At 56.3% G+C, this 17,833-nt stretch overlaps 2 protein-coding genes across 9 annotated transcripts in view; both read left to right on the forward strand.

Annotated features, from left to right (window-relative positions):
- ANKRD11 (ankyrin repeat domain containing 11) overlaps nucleotides 1-11,334 on the forward strand; it is a 136,871-nt gene extending 125,537 nt beyond the window's left edge. For all 6 annotated transcript variants that reach the window (XM_065028721.1, XM_065028719.1, XM_065028722.1 and 3 more), the window contains 5 exons: nucleotides 66-6,781; nucleotides 7,963-8,061; nucleotides 8,168-8,311; nucleotides 9,363-9,455; nucleotides 10,116-11,334. In XM_065028721.1, the coding sequence (XP_064884793.1) occupies nucleotides 66-6,781; nucleotides 7,963-8,061; nucleotides 8,168-8,311; nucleotides 9,363-9,455; nucleotides 10,116-10,301 (7,238 nt within the window). In that variant the 3' untranslated portion in view covers nucleotides 10,302-11,334. The remainder of the gene's footprint in view (nucleotides 1-65; nucleotides 6,782-7,962; nucleotides 8,062-8,167; nucleotides 8,312-9,362; nucleotides 9,456-10,115) is intronic.
- Nucleotides 11,335-14,331: 2,997 nt separating this feature from the next.
- Nucleotides 14,332-17,805, forward strand: SLC22A31 (solute carrier family 22 member 31). Of its 3 annotated transcripts, none has more exons than XM_065028743.1 (9): nucleotides 14,335-14,738; nucleotides 15,285-15,388; nucleotides 15,468-15,622; nucleotides 15,730-15,898; nucleotides 16,225-16,370; nucleotides 16,475-16,583; nucleotides 16,650-16,864; nucleotides 16,973-17,084; nucleotides 17,181-17,805. In XM_065028743.1, the coding sequence occupies exons 1-9, from the start codon at nucleotides 14,373-14,375 to the stop codon at nucleotides 17,527-17,529; spliced, it is 1,725 nt and encodes a 574-aa protein (XP_064884815.1). In that variant the 5' UTR covers nucleotides 14,335-14,372; the 3' UTR covers nucleotides 17,530-17,805. The 3 variants fall into 3 exon arrangements, with proteins under 3 accessions (XP_064884816.1, XP_064884815.1, XP_064884817.1); XM_065028745.1 differs by having other exon boundaries at nucleotides 14,375-14,738; nucleotides 15,161-15,388; XM_065028744.1 differs by lacking the exons at nucleotides 15,730-15,898; nucleotides 16,225-16,370 and having other exon boundaries at nucleotides 14,332-14,738.
- The last annotated feature ends 28 nt before the right edge of the window (nucleotides 17,806-17,833 follow it).

The following is a 17,833-nucleotide window of genomic DNA, read 5'->3' on the forward strand; positions in this document are numbered from 1 at the left end:
ATTGCTGATATTCCCTCCCCAAAACCCCTCGCAGCCCTTAACACGTTGTTCTCCTCTCTCTGCAGAGACCTCAGAAGAGGAGGACGCCCCTTCCTTCGCTCCCTCCAGCTCTGTCGATGGCAATAACACAGACTCAGAGTTTGAGAAGGGTTTGAAGCACAAGCCCAAGGCTCAGGAGCCGCCCAAAACCATCACCCCGGTGAAGGATGAGTATGAATTTGATGAGGACGATGAGCAGGACCGGGTCCCGCCAGTCGACGACAAACATTTGCTGAAAAAGGATTACAGAAAAGAGACTAAAGCAAACAGTTTCATTTCCATACCCAAAATGGAAGTGAAAACTTATGGTAAAAATAACACAATTACACCAAAGAAAGCTGCCCACCGCATCCTGTCGGACAGCTCGGACGAGGAGGAGACCAGTGTGGCTGTGGGGACGGGGGAGAAGCTGCGGCTTTCGACCCACTCGATATTGCCCAGCAGCAAGATTCGGGAGCCCGCCAGCACAAAGCCACAGAAGGAGAAAAGCAAAGTAAAAAAGAAGCGGAAGAAGGAGACGAAAAGCAAAGAGGTTCGGTTTGGCAAAAAAAATGACAAATTTTGTTCCTCTGAATCAGAGAGTGAAAACGTGGAGAGTGAGGAGGATGATAGAGACTCTCTGCAGAGCTCTAGCTGTGTAAAGGACTCCAGGCTAGTGCTAAAGGAATCCTCCTTGTTTAACTCTCTGTCTGCCTCGTCGACCTCTTCTCATGGGAGTTTAGCATCCCAGAAACATAATCCCAGTCTTACAGAGCAGCACTCCAAGCACTGGAGGACGGACAATTGGAAAACCATTTCTTCTCCAGCTTGGTCAGACGTCAGTTCCTTATCGGACTCCACCCGGACGAGGCTGACGAGTGAGTCAGACTATTCGTCCGAGGACTCGAGCTTAGAGTCGCTAAAGCCAGTCAGGAAGAAACCAGAGCACAAAAAGAAAAACACCTCACACAACACTGTTTCTGAGAAAAAGAATTCATTCCATAGCAATGTGGATGGAGCAATTCCAAAGCTGGACAAGGAGGGGAAGGTGGTTAAAAAGCATAAAACAAAACACAAACATAAAAACAAGGAGAAGGGGCAGTGTCCAATCAGCCAAGACATTAAAATAATCAAAACCTTTTCTTTTGAGTTTGAGGACTCTAAACAAAAGCCTGAGAAAGGCTTGATAGTAGAGACAGAAAATCCAGTCGAAAACAAATTGAAAGTGTTAAAGCATGAGCGAGAACATAGCAAGAAGGAGGAAAAGCTCCCCAAAGGTAAAGCGGAGGAGAAGGAATGGTTGTTTAAAGATGAGACTGGAAAATCCTCGAAAGAGGAGAAATCATTAAGAAAAGTCAAAGATGGTAGTAAAGACATGAGCAAATCCTTCAGAGAAGGATTGAGTAAATCAGAAAAAGAGAAACCTGTAAAGGAGAAATCTCCCAAAGAGGAGAAGCCGAGAATACACAAGGAGGAGAGGAAGAAGAAGTCAAAGGACAAGCAGTCAAAATCGGAAAAGAAGAATGAGCTGAAGGAGGAGAAGGTTTCTAAACTAGAGAAAGAAAAATCCTTCAAGGAGGAGAAAGAAAAATGCAAAAAAGAAAAACTTTACAGGGATGAGTCTGGGTTTGACGAGTTCAATAACAAAACCCAGTTTCCAGAAAGCGAGGACACAAAGTTCAGCCTTTCGGATGATCAGCAAGAGAGGTGGTTTTCAGACTTGTCTTCTGATTCATCCTTCGATTTCAAAGGTGAGGACAGCTGGGATTCTCCGGTAACAGATTTCAGGGAGATTAAAAATGACACCGTGGCAAAACTGATAATAGAACCTGTGAAAGAGGAAATTAAAGACAAGAAAAAGGAAAATAAAACAAAAGAGAAGAAGGAATACAACGAGAAACGTAATGAAAAGGACATTTTCTTAAAGAAGAAAGAGAGGGACTATGTGGACAAAAGCTCCGAGAAGAAAAAGGACCAAACGGACAGACACAAAGTTCCTCCTAGTTATTTGCCTGAAAAAGATAAGAAAAGGAAGGATTCTGCAGAGGGTGTCAAGGAGAGGAAAGAAAAAGATACAGGCGAAACCATCAAAGACAGAAAAGATTCCTCGGATGGCTCTAAAGACCGAAAAGATACCAAAACGAAGCAGGAGGAGCCCTATCGAGATGACTTTAAAGAATACGGCTGCGAAACATTCTTCAAGGATAAATCTGACCCTGAGTTCGGTGGTAAAGCTCTGGAGAGTTGGGAGAGGCACCATTCTGGGAAAGAAAAGGAGAAGAAAGATGCTCCTGATAAAGAAAAAAAAGAAAAGGTGAAGCCAGAAAAATACAAGGAAAAATCCAAAGAAGGTGACAAGGAGAAAACTGAAAAAGCTGCTCCTGAGAAAATCCTAAAAGACAAAGAACTAGACAAGAGTTTCAAAGAGAAAAAAGAAACTAAAGAGAAGTACAAAGACTTGCACAGCAAAGACAAGGAAAGGAAGAGCTCTTTCGACCAGGTTAAAGAGAAGAAAGAGAAAAACTTCTCGGTGGATCGAGAGGACTTCTCCGAGAAAAAGGATGAGAAGAAAGGCAAGGAGAAGAGCTGGTACAGCATCGCGGACATCTTCACGGATGAGAGTGAAGACGAGAGGGACGATTACAGCCTGAGCGGGTTCAAAGTCGGCGACTCCGCCGGGAGCGAGATGCACCGGCTGGACAGTCTGCAGGACAAGGACGATGGTGCGGCCGCTGAGAAGGAGTCGTACCCCGACAAACACCGCAAGTACTCCGAGCGGCAGCATTCCGGGGAGAAGCAGAAAGATAAGGACTCCAAGGAGAAGAAAAAGGACAAAGGAACATCGGAAGGGGGAAAAGAGAAGAAGGACAAAGGTTCCTTTGAAAAACACAAAGAGAAGAAAGATAAAGACTCCACCGAGAAGTACAAGGACAGGAAAGACAGAATGTCCATAGACTCCACTCAAGAGAAGAAAAACAAGCAAAAGCTCCCAGAAAAGGTTGAAAAGAAACACGCCAGTGATGACAAAGTAAAAAGCAAGCATAAGGAGAAGCTGGATAAAGAGCATTCCAAAGAGAGAAAGTCTTTGAAAGGCGGGGAGTCGGAGAAGAGCCTGCTGGAGAAGCTGGAGGAGGAGGCTCTGAATGACTATCGAGATGACTCCAACGACAAGATCAGCGAGATCTCTTCTGACAGCTTCACAGACCGAGGGCAAGACCCAGGACTCACCAGCCTCTTTGAGTCTTCTAACCTCTCTCTTAATGATGCTGAAGAAAAGTTTAAGGACTCTCTCCCTTTACCCTGCTTGCAGGACAAACTCAAGGAGAAGGAGAGGCACAGGCATTCCTCATCTTCATCAAAGAAAAGTCACGAGAAGGAAAAAGCAAAGAAGGAGAAGACAGAGAAAAAGGAAAAAACAGAAGAATTCAAAGACTCCAGCAGCAGGAAGGATTCCACTCATTACGAAAAAGATTTCTCTGTGGATGGGGAGCCTTTTAGCTCTTCCTACAACATGAAGGCAGAGCCTGATGAGGAACCAGAGAAAAGCATTGATTACTTATTTTCTGAAAAGAAGGACAAAAATGATTCTGAAAGAGAGCTGTCAAAGAAGGCGGAAAAAGAAAAGGCTTATGGTTCCAGTGCCATCAGCACAGTTAAAGAGAAAAAGAAGCGAGATAAACACAAGGAAAAATGGAAGGAAGAAAAGGAAAAGCATCGAGACAAACACGCAGATGGTTTCTTTAAACATCACAAAGACGAGCCAAAGTCAACGCTCAGAGACAAGGACAGTCCTCAAGTTACTGCCTTCAAAGATAAATCAAAGGAGGACAACCTCAAATTCGGTGAGACTAAACTGAAGGAGAAGCTCAAGGAGAACCAAGAGAAAGACAAATCAGAGTCCATCAAAATAAGCAACGGGAATGAAAAAATAACCCTTTCCAAAGACAGCGGCAAGAAAGATGCCAGGCCAAGGGAGAAGCTCCTGGGAGACGGTGATTTGATGATGACCAGCTTTGAGAGGATGCTTAGCCAGAAAGACCTGGAAATCGAGGAGCGCCACAAAAGGCACAAGGAGAGAATGAAGCAAATGGAGAAAATGAGGCACCGGTCCGGAGACCCCAAATTAAAGGACAAACTTAAAAGCTCGGAAGAGGCGCGCAAGAGGAGTCTGGATCTGGCAACAAAGAAGCCCTTAACGCTGGATACTCAGCTCAAGGACAAGAAACTGAAAGAACTGGGTCCGCTGACTCCTATACTCTCACCAGAAAACAAGGCTCAGCCCGCAGCTGGGCCGGACTCCAAGGACTGGATCGCGGGTCCCCAGCTGAAGGAGATCCTCCCGGCATCCCCCCGGCCCGACCAGAACCGGCCCACGGGCGTCCCCACCCCGGCATCCGTTGTCTCCTGTCCCAGCTACGAGGAGGTGATGCAGACGCCCCGGACTCCATCGTGCAGCAACGAGGACTACACAGACCTGATGTTCGAGTGTGCGGACTCGCAGCACGCGCTGCCCATCTCCACCATGTCCATGAACGCCTGTTCCCCCTCCTTCTTTGACAGATATGCCAATGTTTCCAGCGGGCTCCCCGAGAACCCGAGCCAGACCCCAACTCGCACCATACCCTCCACCAACCTCTACCGTTCCATCTCAGTTGACATCAGAAGGGCACCTGAAGAGGAATTCAGCATCGGGGATAAATTTTTCAGACAACAAAGTGTCCCGGCAACATCAAATTATGACTCTCCAGTGCAGCATTTAATGGAGGAGAAAGTTCCCCTTCCCTCTGTTCCCACGGAAAAGTTCCAGTGTTTATCTCCTGGGTATTACTCCCCAGATTATGGGGTTTCGTCACCCAAAGTGGAAGCTCTGCACTGTGCGCCAGGACCTGTCAGTGCAGTCGCTCAGTCGCCTGAAAGTGTCTTTTCTGGTTTACAAGCAAAATCCTCCCCTTCGCACAGGGATGAGTTGCTGGCTCCTTCGGTAGAAAGTGCTCTGCCCCCTGACCTCGGCATGCCCTTGGACACCACGGAGGAGCAGCAAGCGACGGCCTCCATTATGCCACCAGAATCCACCTACTTACCGCCAATCGAAGAAAACCATTTTAGTTCAGGGGTGCCGGAACAAAACAATATAGACTGGGACAACCCTTCTGCCAGGAACCCTGACCCCGCCATTCCTCCCAGCCTGATGGGGAACCCGGCAGAGCACCCTGTCAGCTGGTCCATGGGCTCGGAGCTCCTCATGAAATCTCCCCAGAGGTTTTCCGAGTCCCCTAAACCTCCGCTCTGCTCCCTGGAGCCGATTCACCCTCCACCAGTAGCCTTCATTCCCACAGATTCTTCCTACCCCGTTTCTCCCATCTCTTACCCTCTGTCCGTGTCTGAACCGGGGCTGGATGAAGTCAAGGAGGATGCGGAGGAAGCAGTTCCAGGAGAAATAGCGAATGCGGAGGAGCAAGCTCCATACATGTCCCCTACTAGGTTAGACACGTTCTTCAATAACTGCAAGCCTCTCCCAGAAGAAGCACCTGAGATACCTCCAGAGCCACCCTGTGTGCCAGCAGAACCTCAGGCAGAAGCTGTCAGCGTGCCAGAAAGCAACTATTTGGAAAACAATAATGCTGCGCCTGCAAATACAGAAGAGCCGGTAACGTGGCCTGATCCCTTCACCAATACAGAAGATGACTTGGACCTTGGCCCCTTCTCGCTGCCGGAGCTGCCGCTCCAGCCCAAGGACGTTGCAGAGACAGAGATGACGGAGGCAGAAGTGGTAGAAGAAAGTCCAGCAGCAGCTTCAGAAACGAGCGCTGGGATCATCAAAGCAAGCGCGTCCATCATAGGGACCGGAGAGCCGGAGGAGCCACCAGCCGGCCAGGCGACCACTGTCCTGCCCGTGGAGACGGAGCCGCAAGCAGAGGAGCAGAAACCAGAAGCGGCTGCGCAAGAAGCCACCTCGGAAGCACTGAACAGAGCCGAGGAAAAAGGAGCGGAGGACTCAGAAACGCAGATTTTCCAGCAGACCCCGTCCGAGTCCGCTCAGGCAGAGGGCAAAGAGGTGGAGGCCGCGCATGAAGAGCTGTCCTCGTCTGGCGGGGTGGCAGAGAGCGGCCCCCAGGCCTGTCCCCTGGCCGAGGGCAGCGTGTCACAGGAGGGGGCTGCAGCCCGCAGCGCCAGCCAGGTCCCCTCTTCCCAGGCAGACGCACCTGCGGGCAACACTCAAGCAGAAATCGTTGAACCGGTACAAAAACCAGTAGCAGAAGCTCCCAAACCACCCAAAATAGAAGAGATTCCTCAGCGTATAACCAGGAACCGGGCTCAGATGCTCGCCAACCAAAACAAGCAGAACGCTGCCTCTTCGGAGAAGGAATTTCCTCCAGTGTCTGCGCCCGCCACACGTGCCAAAGGCCGCATCTCGGAGGAGGACGATTCCCAGGCTCAGCACCCGCGCAAGCGCCGGTTCCAGCGCTCCAACCAGCAGCTGCAGCAGCAGATCAACACGTCCACCCAGCAGACGAGGGAGATGATACAGCAAACCCTGGCAGCTATCGTAGACGCTATAAAACTGGATGACATTGAACCTTACCACAGTGACAGGTCCAACCCCTACTTTGAGTACCTCCAGATCAGGAAAAAGATTGAAGAGAAGCGGAAAATCCTCTGCTATATTACTCCCCAAGCTCCACAGTGCTATGCCGAATATGTCACCTACACGGGCTCCTACCTGTTGGATGGGAAGCCCCTGAGCAAGCTCCATATCCCAGTGGTGAGTCACCTTCTCTCTTTAAACCGCAGCATTGGGGACTGTCCCCTCCCTTCCTGCTACAAGCACCACGAGCGCCCTTGCAATGCCGCTGGCACCTCAACCATGGCTTTAGCCTGCTTTTAGATCATGCATATGACAACAAATCTAAGCCTCAGTAGGTGGATGGCTGCGTGATAAATGCATCTTCTGCGGTGCTGTGTTTTTGCAGAAAAGACCTTAGGCTGGGCGTAGGAACCTGAGATTTGTTCAGGCTTTAGAACTAGTTTCTATGAATCCAGTGGATTTGAGGCTGGAAGACAGAACTGCTTTTACAAGTGGTACAGTAGTTGGATAATGAACCTAGAAGACTGTAGGAAAAAAATGTTTCTTAACCCCTTTTCTGTTTTCCCAAGCACTGATATTTGCCGTGCTGGTAGCAGATGTTCCTTGGCAGCGGGGTCTGCATTTCCCTGCTGTGCTCGTGAGCAGACTGGCCAGTACAAATGCATCCATAAACGTAAATCTGCAGGCACTAAATCCGGGACCCAGCCTGGAGGAGGAGGGTCAGTCCCCTGGCCACATCAGGCTTCGTTCCCGGGTGAAGTGCTCAACTCTGCGCGTGTTTCTGTTGCAGTGCACTCCACACAGGAGTTCCCTTTTGCAGGTGTTCCTTTTTGCAGGAATCACTACATGCCTTTGTCCCCACGCCACGGTGCTTGCAGCCTGTGTTCTCATCTGCTTGTTCCCTCCCAGACTGACCCAGAGCCACCTGCTCCTCTCTTCTGCACCTCGGGCTGTGCTTGGGAAGCACTTTGCTCCCCAGGACAGTGCAGCACAGATCAGGACACAGGCCCCTTCCCAGACTGCTCCGGCGGTATTTCGCCAGCAGCATCATCCCCTTCACCAGACATGCTCAGGCCCCTTTACAAGCTGCCCTTGCAGCGCGTGGGGTGATTTAGGCTCTGGTTCTGCGGGCTGAGCTCGTCTCTTGGCACTGGACACCTCTTGCCCAGTTGTCTTGCCCCTTGCTGTGGTCTGAGCACTGGCAGGACGTTGTCCTTTGCTGCCAGCCTGCTGAGGACATGGCCAGTGAGCTCTGGTGGGGTGGCACCAATGCCCCCACCGAGCCCTTGGCACCCAGTGCTGTGGCTGTGCCGGGGATTGGGCAGCCCTGACTCTGACCCTGCTGTCCTGTGCTGCAGATCGCGCCGCCGCCGTCGCTGGCAGAGCCGCTGAAGGAGCTGTTCAAGCAGCAGGAGGCCGTCCGGGGAAAACTGCGGCTCCAGCACAGCATAGAGCGGGTAAGGAGGGATCTGGGGAAATCCCCGCTGTGGAAGAGGCCCTGAATTTCCTCTGCTGGTGATACCAAGGCTGCCATGCTCAACGACTTCGTTTGCTCTTCCCCAGGAGAAGCTCATCGTCTCCTGCGAGCAGGAGATTCTGCGAGTTCATTGTCGGGCAGCAAGGACTATTGCCAACCAGGCTGTGCCCTTCAGTGCCTGCACCATGCTGCTGGACTCCGAGGTCTACAACATGCCTCTAGAAAATCAGGTCAGTGCCTGTCCCGGTGGAGGAGGGGTGTCTCAGAGGTGCTGTGCAACACCCTGAGGGAGACAGTGCTTTTCTGGAAGGAGGGAGGGAATTACTGGTGCTCTCCCTGCTCAGGTGTCTGTCACCCATTATGGCTCAGAGGTGCAGGACATCCCATGGGAACCCTCCCCAGCGCCTGCCGAGGTTGCCTAATCCAACTCGGTTTCTGGTGTCGCACGTTCTGGGATACCCCATGTGCGTGAAATACATCTGGGAACACGGGGCTACAGGGAGCATCGTGTCTCTTTGGGAGCAGAGCTGACTCACGTTTATTAGTGAGTCTCAGGACCCTCTGCCCTTCTTCCTTCATCAGGTTCATCTGCACACTCAAAAGGTTTGTTTTACTACACTGTGGGATGTCTTTTCCTGTTGAAGGAAGGGGAGAGAGCCATTAAATTGATTTGTGCCTGAACAGTGGCTTTGGAAGAGCCGGCCTGTCGCACAGCCCACAAAAAGTAGTTGTTTCTTCCTTTGATTTCACATAGTTCAGTGCTGGAGAAGGAGGAATCGTGTCTGGTTTACGCAGCCAGTGCCATGCAGCTGTGGGAGTCCTCAGCCCACCCACCAGCACCGTCCGCAGCCCCAGCCCCGCAGCTGCCACCCGCCCTGCATGGCGGGAGGGTCCTGAACTCATTAGTGACCCGGTGTATTGATCCAGGAGCCTTGATCTGTCCCTCGACATTTGCCAAACAAGTGCTGGTGCTTCTCCAGTGACGACGTTATGATGTAGGGTGTGAGCTGAAGGAGGCAGAGAGGTGTGGGTGCTGTGACAGGCTGGCACGGACAGATTCTCTGCAAAGTGAAAACAGGGAGTGCTTGTGTGTGTGTGGCAAAGGGCTGCAAGAGCAACTGGGAGCAGCGTGTTCTATTCTCCCTCCCCCCAGGCCCCTTTCTTGTGTCTGATGCTCGTGTGCCCTAAGAGGGGTGTGAGTATGGCCTGTTAGACCTGTGACTGCTTAAAGTAAGAAAAAAAAATCCACCACCTAATCCCCTTTTGTTGTCTTTCGCTTAGGGAGACGAAAACAAATCAGTCAGAGACCGTTTCAACGCGCGACAGTTCATCTCCTGGTTGCAGGACGTGGATGACAAGTACGATCGGATGAAGGTGAGTGGGGTGGGAGGAGCATCCGTGGGGGCTGCGGGGGCGCAGCTGCCTTTGCTGGGTCCCAAAAGGGGGAAGGGAGACGGGTTCTGCTCGGAGTTGGCTGGCTGGCTGTTCACTCTGCTTCGCGCCATATGGTCTGGAGCTTTCTTGGTCAGCTGAACCCTTGGGGCTTGCTCTTTGCCAGCGACACATGCTGCAGCGAGCTCCAAACCTATGGCCAGCGTCAAGACAGCAGGAGCCCATGCTGGGCGCTCTGCAGAGCTCTGGGTGACAAACCCTGGCACAGCAGGCAAGTGGGGACAATTGTCCTTTCAGGTGGTGACACAGAGGGGGTTGGCAGCTCCCGCAAGGGGATCAGGACCCTGCTTTGGGCAGCCACTGGGGACTGTCACTGCTCTGAGCCCCTACGAGCCTTTAAAAGCTGCCCCGCAGGCCCTTATGGGTTTGCCCCTGCTCCTGCTGGAACTGGGCTTGGCAAACGTACCAAGTCCAGGTTTCCTTCTGCGAGGATGCGTGTGCCATCCCTTGCTCCGCTCACTGCTCTGTCCACCGCGACGGCTGCGGGTCCCCAGGCTGCGCCGGCTGGGACGGGCAGCAGGAGCTGTTCCAGCCCTCTCCTGCTCAACCCTCATCTCCTCCTGGTTTTTGTCCCCACTCCAGACGTGCCTGCTCATGCGACAGCAACACGAAGCTGCCGCCTTGAACGCGGTGCAAAGGATGGAGTGGCAGCTGAAGGTGCAGGAGCTGGACCCCGCGGGGCACAAATCCCTCTGTGTGAACGAGGTGCCCTCCTTCTACGTGCCAATGGTCGACGTGAACGATGACTTTGTGCTCTTGCCGGCATGACAGTTCCAAACCAGGAGACATCACTGAACACTGGCAAGGACGGGAGCCCTCCGAGGTCGGGCGGTCGAGCTCACATTCACCCTTACCGCTTGCTGATGAATCCCTGGTCAGAGGAGGAGGAAGCAGCTATCGGCAGAAAAACAAAACAATAAGAAAAATAATTGCACTTTCTTCACAACGCGTCCCTCGCTTCCGGACTGACGGCAGCTCCGCCGGGCAGCGGGCCGGGGCGCATCTCCCGGCGCAGGGAGGCAGCCGGTCTGCGCGGCAGCGAGCGCCCAGCGGGCGAGACTGGCGGGGGCGCGGAGGGAGGAGGCCAAGGACACCCTTTGCGTGGTGCAGAAGCTGCTGAGCGGGGCCAGCGACCACGCGATTCATGTACTTGTGAACACCGTGATTTCCAGCTCTCTGTTTTCCACCGGTCGCGGATCTCCGCTCGGAGAAGCTGCAGTAGGAAACCATGGGGGGGAGGGGGGTGTTTTGAGTTTCTTGTTCCATCCTGGGTATGTCTAAAAACACAAAACAAAAAAAAAAAAAAAAAAAAAGACAAAAAAAAAGACACAAACAATTGGAAACAAAAAGACAGCGTCCAAGTTGGGCAGAGGCGGCTCTGAAGGTGCGGACGGCTCCGGGTCCGCTCGCCGCCGTGGGGAGGAGCGGAGGAGCCGCCTGCGCACCGTGCGCCGGGGCGGCACGGCCGGCGGGGAGACGGTGACGCAGAGAAAGGACTTTGCCAACTGTGTTTTTAATGGAGTAAAATCCATGTGGTTTATATATTTTTTTTCCTTTAATCTTGGGCATTTCGTTTCTCTTTCTGAGAACATAACTTGAAAACACTACAGAGCCAATACTCATATAAAGAAAAATTGTATCCCATAAATGCTGTACAGTTTTTATATACATTAACAATGTACTTTTGCTGCCTTCTAGATAATTTATTTTGCAACACATTACTGCACAGTTGTAAATAACTTATGTACTGTAACATCACTTTCAGTTATGTGTAAAGAAATAAATAAATTAATTAAAATTATCTTTGTATGCATAGTTCACCCTAGGCAGCACTTTCCATGTCAAGGACAAAATAAGTGCCGGGACGGCATGCGGTGTCACGTGGAAGCCTGTCTGATGCTCTCAGGTACGCGCAGGTCCGGCCGCAGTCCGTGGTGTGGGGATGCTGACCTGATTTTTAACACCATGTTGGTTTTTTCCTCTTTTGTGTTGGGGGGTACCAGAAACGCGGCGGTGCAGCTGTGTGGTGGGGTGGACCACGCACCAGCTGAGGGTGCAAAGTGATGTGACGGGTGACATTTGGGCTGGGGCTGGTGGCTTTTACGGACCCTGTATAGCCGTAGCGGCTGCAAGTTGAGGAGCTGCTGTTTCGGGGCTGCAAAGCTTGGAGAAGGACAGGGGAGCCCAGCGTTGCCTGGGGCTGCAGGTTGTGGTGCTGGGGCACCAGTGCTCAGTGCTTTCTGGATCAAGAGGCCAGTTGCTCTTCTTTCCTTCTTTTTAATATTGTTTGCAGCCATGTGGAGACAGAGGAGTCTGTAATCCCACAGAAAGATGTGCCTGGGTCTGGCAGGAGCAATCACACGGTGCTGTGCTCGGCCCCCAGTGTGTCCCAGTCCTCAGCAGCCTGGGAGGAACAGGGGGAGGCTTGGGGATGTTCTGGGCACACACGTTGAGTAGGTTTGTGGCAGGTGACACACAGCACGGGTTTGCGGGGCTGTGGACACACTGGGGGGGTTTAAGGCAGGGACATACTGCAGGGTTTGGGGCAGGGAGACACTGTGAGGTTTGGGGCAGGGAGACGTGGGGTTTGGGGCAGGGACACACTGCAGGGTTTGCATATCACAGCTGGGGCTGCTCCACGGTGGGAAGGAGCCACCAGCTCGGCGTTGCCCAACTCACTCCGGGGTTGGGTGCTATCTGTTCCTGCGGCCATTCTGCTGCCGTGTGCCGGCACCGCGGCCTCTTCTGCAGGAGATGGTGCTGGATGTGTGGCTCTCAACAGAGCCATGACCCACCTCGGGCTTAATGCAGTTGGCAAAGTCGACCCTCAAGCACAAACTTGCAAGAACATGGCTGGAGACAGATTTAAGTACCTTTTCCAGGACTCTATGCCTTGCTCACACCTGCTGCTCGGCCCTCCCTGGCTGCCGCCCGAACACCCACTGCCGGCACCTGGTTCTCCTGCTTTCTCTGTTGGGCTTTGCTGGATGCACGTGCTGGGTGAATGTCTCAGTTGCTGCTTTTGGAAGCAGAAATATTAGAAATGTGGTTGGGCTCCTCATCCTCTGCCCAGCTGGAGGGACAGGGGAGACACCGAATTCTCAACCACTTTCCAGCCCCGTTTGCCTCTTTCTGCAGTGCAGGCTCTCGCTCAGCCCAGGCAGCCCTGCTCCTGCGGCGGGAGGTCGGGCAGCACTGAGCCCTCCCCAGGGCGCAGGCAGCACAGGCCAGCACTGCCGGTATCGGGGCCACACGCAGGTCCCTGGCAGGACCCACTGTGCTGGGATGGCTCCACACCCGGTCCCCCACCCAGCCCTCCCTGTTCAGCCACCAGCTTTGCAGCTGGTTGAGGAATTTTCCACCGTCCTTGGGCTGGGGAGCTCAAGGGTTTCACTCCAGTGCAAGAGCCGGGGGGTCCTGCCTTCCCCTGACCCCTCTCCTGCCTTGGCACCGTGGGCTGGTTGCCCAGGGGTTTCAACAGAGCACAAGAAAGCAGCCACAAGTGACATTTATTTCTTATCTCCAGCCCTGCTCTGTCTTATGTTAAAACACCGTAAAATAATCTCTGTAAGCACAGAGATACCTTTAATCAACCATGTAGAGCAAGGAAAGTCCTGTATTGTCTTCTCACCCCAGTGCTGGGAGGCTCCAGAGGCCCCCGGGGTGAGCTTTCCTCCTGGTGCTGCCGGGTCGGTGGATGCAGGTACCTCCCGGACCAGGGCAGCATGACTCTCCCTGCTCTGTAACACACCCCCATCACTTCTCCATGCTGAGGTTTGTGGACACAGCTCTGGGTACCGGGGGGCCTGTGTAGCCGTGGCCCCTTCGTCCTGTCAGCTGTACAATTTTCCAGGGAGGGAGGCAAAAAGTGAACACAGGTGTGGGTTTTCTACCGTTGCACGTACCGACCTGAGTGCCAGAGCAATGCTGCTGTCCCAGAGATAATGTTCGTAAATAAATTTTGGAAAGAAGGAAAAAAAAAAAGGGTGTTTGCAACTCAGCTGCTTCACTGGCTCTTCACATGAGCTCACCGTGGCACTGGGTGTGAGCAGCTCTCACCAGTTCCCTTCCTGAGGGGGCAGAGCCCACCAGCCTCCTTAGACATTTAGGGGTACCTGAGTGCATTCGTGGGTGGTTGCAGCGGGGTCCTGGCACCCCTGGCTGCACCCCTGGGGCCCTGAGCACCAACTGGACCTGCCGGTCCCCCAGTGCTTGTCTGGAATCCCAGGGAGAGTGGAACAGAACCAGGCTGGGGGGGTGAACAGGCCTGGGAGGTGAGCGGGAGGGGATCCGTGCAAATCAGGCTTTGGGGGCTTAACGGGGCTGGGAGAACAAACCAGGGCTTGGGGAATGAACGTCTCGGGGGGGGGAGGAACCGGGCAGGGGGGTGAACGGGGGTGGGGAGTAGTGAACGGGGGAAGGGGGTCTGAACCGGTTTGGGGGGGACGAATGGGGCTGAGGGGCCTGAACCAGGACTGAGCGGGGCGAACCGGGCTGAGGGGACTGTACTGGGCTGGGGGTGAATGGGACTGGGGAACTGAACCGGGCTGGGGACACGAACCAGGGTGAGAAGAGTGAACAGGGGTATGGGGGCAGGTCGGGCTTGGGGGGCTGCACCGGGCTGGGGGGGGGCAAACCGGGCCTGGGGAGAAAGAACCAGGCGCGCGGCGAACAGGGTTGGGAGGTGCGAACCGGTGCTGGGGGGCTGACCCGATGGGGTTAAGGAGGACAGAACCGGGGCGGGGGGGGCAGTCCAAGCCGGGCGGGGCCGGGGCGGGACCGCTCCGCCCCCACCTGCCGGCACCGAGCCCGAGCGGTCCCCGGTGGCGGCGGCGGGTGATGGCGGCGGCGGCGGCGGCGGCGTCGGGGGGGTCGCGTCCGCGGGGCCGGCGGGCGGCGGGGGGGTGGCTGCCGTGCGCGGCGCTGGCGCTGGGCTGGGCGCTGGGGTGGGCGCTGGGCGCCGCCCCCCCCCACCGCTGCCGGCCCGACGCGGCGCTGCTGCCCCCCCCGCTGCGGCGGCTGGCGGGGGCCGCGCTGCTCCGCGCCGCCGTCCCGCGGCTCCGCGGCGGCTGGAGCCCATGTCAGCTCTACCGGTACCGCCCCGCGGGCAGCGGCAGCGCCCGGCCCAACGGCACCGGGCCCTGCACCCGCGGCTGGCACTACGCCCTGCCCGCTGCCGGCCTCCGCTCCAATCTCGTCACCCAGGTTTGGGGGGGGTCACAGGCTCGGGGGGGAGCCCCTGGGGCCGGCGTGGTCTGTGGTTTTGGAAAGGGCTGGGGGCGACTCCTGGATACAGAAGGGGTTGTGTTTGTAGGGAGAGGCTTTGGGGATGGATGTCTGGAGACGGGGAAAAGGAGCCTGGAGGGGGAGCAAGCTGTGGACACCAGCAAGGGTCCCGTGGGAAAGTGCAGGGGGTGGGGAGAGGGACTTTGCATGGGCGGACCAGGGATCCTGGGGAAAGAAGAGAGGTTCGGGGTGGGTAAGGTGGGAGATACCCGTGGAGGGCCTTCAGGGGAGTCTGGGGGGAGCCCTGGGGGAAGTGGTATTGGGGGCACAGGGGACAGAGCTCTGAGGGCTCTCAGAACTGTCCCTCCACACTGAGCCCCACGTTTCTGCTTGTGGGATAGGGGCCGGCCAGAAGGCCCCCAGGCAACTCATGGGATCAGTGACCTCGTCTGTGCCAGTCCTGTGGGGGGCTCTGCCAGGACCCCACTGCTGACATGTCTCCGCCGTGTCCCCCCTCGCCCACAGTGGGACCTGGTGTGCACATCGCGCTGGAAGGTGCCCCTGGAGCAGACCACACACCTGCTGGGCTGGACACTGGGCAGCACCACCGCCGGCCTAGCCTGTGACAGGTAACTGAGGCTCCCTAGGGCAGCCCCCCCATGCAGGGAGGCACCATCCCCAGACCTGCTCACTGTCCATCCCCCACAGGTTTGGCCGCCGTTCCACCTTCGTGGTGTCCCTGGTGCTGGCAGTGCCCCTGGGCCTTGGTGTGACGCTGGCCGTGAACTTCGTCATGGTCCTGGTCGCTCGGCTGCTCTTCGGGGCAGCGCTGGCAGGCGCCTTCCTCTCCCTCTACGTGGCACGTAAGTGTCCGGCAGGGCTCGGCGGTGGCATGGGGACCAAGGATGCTCCAGGGTTCAGGATGCCCCACGGCCATGGCACCCATGGTGCCCCCTCACCCCCCCTGCAGGGCTGGAGCTGTGTGACCCCCCACACCGGCTGGGGGTGACCATGGTGGCCGGGTTCTTCTGGATCGCCGGGGAGCTGCTGCTGCCGGGGCTGGCGGTGCTGTGCCGGGACTGGCGGGTGCTGCAGGGCGCTGTCACCATGATCTTGGCTCTGCTGGCTGCCTGCTGGTGGTAAGGACCCCTCTGGGCTGGGGGCTGCGTGCACAGGGAGGGGCTGCTGAGCTCTGGGACTGGTGCCAAACTGGTACCGTTCCCGGGGAGCGCCAGGGCAGCACCCCAGTCTGGCACACCTTGCCCGGGGCCGCGCTGGGGATCAAAGGCTGGCCAGGGCTCTCCAGGTGGAGCACAAGGACCCCCCCCGCCCCGAGTAAATGTTTGCTCAGGTTTGAAGTTGAAGGTTTCTGGGCAGCGTCGCTCTGAAACCGGGAAGGGGAGATCAGCGCTGGAGGGGGGCCAGGCCCCTGGAGAGCCCCATGACCCCAATGCTTGTACCCCAGGTGCCCGGCGCTGCTGCTGGAGTCGCCACGCTGGCTGCTGGCCACCCAGCAGCTGGAGAGGTCCAGGAAGACCCTGCAGGCACTGGCCGAAAGCAGCGGCCCCGGTTCCAACAACGGCTCCTGCCACCAGGAAAGCTTCCTTGCGGGTGCGTGGTGGGGGCCATGCAGCTGCCAGACCCCTCCCCAAACTAGTGGTGCCAGGGGCAGTGGGACAGTACCGTCTCTAACGCAAGTCCCCCTGTTGTGGCAGAGCTGGAGTCCCTGTCTGAGGGGTCCCCGCAACCCCGGTACCACGCCGTCTGCGAGATCTTTGGCACCAGGGTCATCTGGAAGAACAGCGTCATCCTCGGCTTCACAGCGTGAGCAGGTGGAGGGGGTGTGGGGGGGGTCCTGTTCACAGCCCCCTGACCCTGCTCTTCCCACAGGTTCATCGGCTCCGGCATCCGCCACTGCTTTACCCGCAATCTGAACCCCCACCTGCCCCACTTCTTCTCCTCCTACTTCGTGCTGGTGGGCACCGAGGCGGCCGCTTGCCTCTTCATCTGCCTGACGGCCGAGCGCTTCGGGCGCCGTGCTGTCCTCCTGCTCTGCACCATCCTCACCGGCATCTCCTCCCTCCTGCTGCTGGCCCTCACCCAGTGTAAGGACAGAGGGATGGACAGGGGACCCCAACCCCCTTTGACGGGAACAGGATGCTTTAGGGGGTGGATGTGCAGACTTTGAGCTCTAATGGTGTTTCCTCCCCCAGACCTGCTGGACCTCATTGTCCTGACCCTGTCAGTGGTGGGTGTCACTGCCTCTCACGCTGTCACCATGCTCAGCATCTTCTTTGCCAGCGAGGTCCTCCCCACTGTGGTCAGGTAAGGGGGCAGCTGCCACCCTCTCCATGCCACACTGGGGTGGAGGGCACCCAGGCTTGATCCCCTGGGTCCCCTCTAAGCATGTTTCTCCCACAGGGGTGCTGGGCTGGGCCTCATCATGGGAGCCAGTTTTGTGGGCAAGGCGGCCGCCCCCATCACCGCCATCCCCAACAGCCGGGGCTTCTTCCTGCACCACGTGGTGTTCGCCTCCTTCGCCATCCTGGCCGTCCTCAGCATCATGCTGCTGCCCGAGAGCCAGGGCCGCAGCCTGCCCCAGTCCCTGCAGGATGGCGAGAGCCAGCGCCGGCCCCCCCTCTTCCGCCGACCCCCCCGGGAGGACCACCTGCCCCTGCTCGCCCCCCACGGCATCCCCCACGACTACTCCCGCCTCGCCGCCTCCACCAAGAGGATGCTGAGCCCCCCAGCCGCCCCCTGTGAGACGTAGCTGTGCCCCCGCCAGGGTCTTCCTGCTGCTGGGGGACTGAGCACAGTGCTGGGACCCCTCCCATGGAGAACAGGGACCCCCACCTGTGTTGCTCATGGGGACAGCGAGGTGCACCTGTGACACATGCAATGGCTGGGGATCAGCGTACCCACCCCATACTGGGGCTGGATCCTGCCCCAGGAGGAGCTGTGCTGGGAGTCCTGGGGCAGGGGTGATGCCTCCCTGGGGTGTTTGCAGCAGGTGCTTGTGGCTGCCAATAAAAGTGCCTTGTTTCTACAGGTGCCTGGTGTGGTGGGTGCCCTAC

Source organism: Columba livia, chromosome 13 (assembly GCF_036013475.1).
Source record: "Columba livia isolate bColLiv1 breed racing homer chromosome 13, bColLiv1.pat.W.v2, whole genome shotgun sequence".
NCBI classification, from domain to species: domain Eukaryota; kingdom Metazoa; phylum Chordata; class Aves; order Columbiformes; family Columbidae; genus Columba; species Columba livia.

Coding starts and splice junctions, on each gene's coding strand:
- SLC22A31 (XM_065028743.1), top strand. CDS start 14,373: ATGGCGGCGGCGGCGGCGGCGGCGTCGGGGGGGTCGCGTCCGCGGGGC. Junction 15,389..15,467: donor GCCGGCCTAGCCTGTGACAG/GTAACTGAGGCT, acceptor CATCCCCCACAG/GTTTGGCCGCCGTTCCACCT. Junction 16,865..16,972: donor GCTGCTGGCCCTCACCCAGT/GTAAGGACAGAG, acceptor TTCCTCCCCCAG/ACCTGCTGGACCTCATTGTC.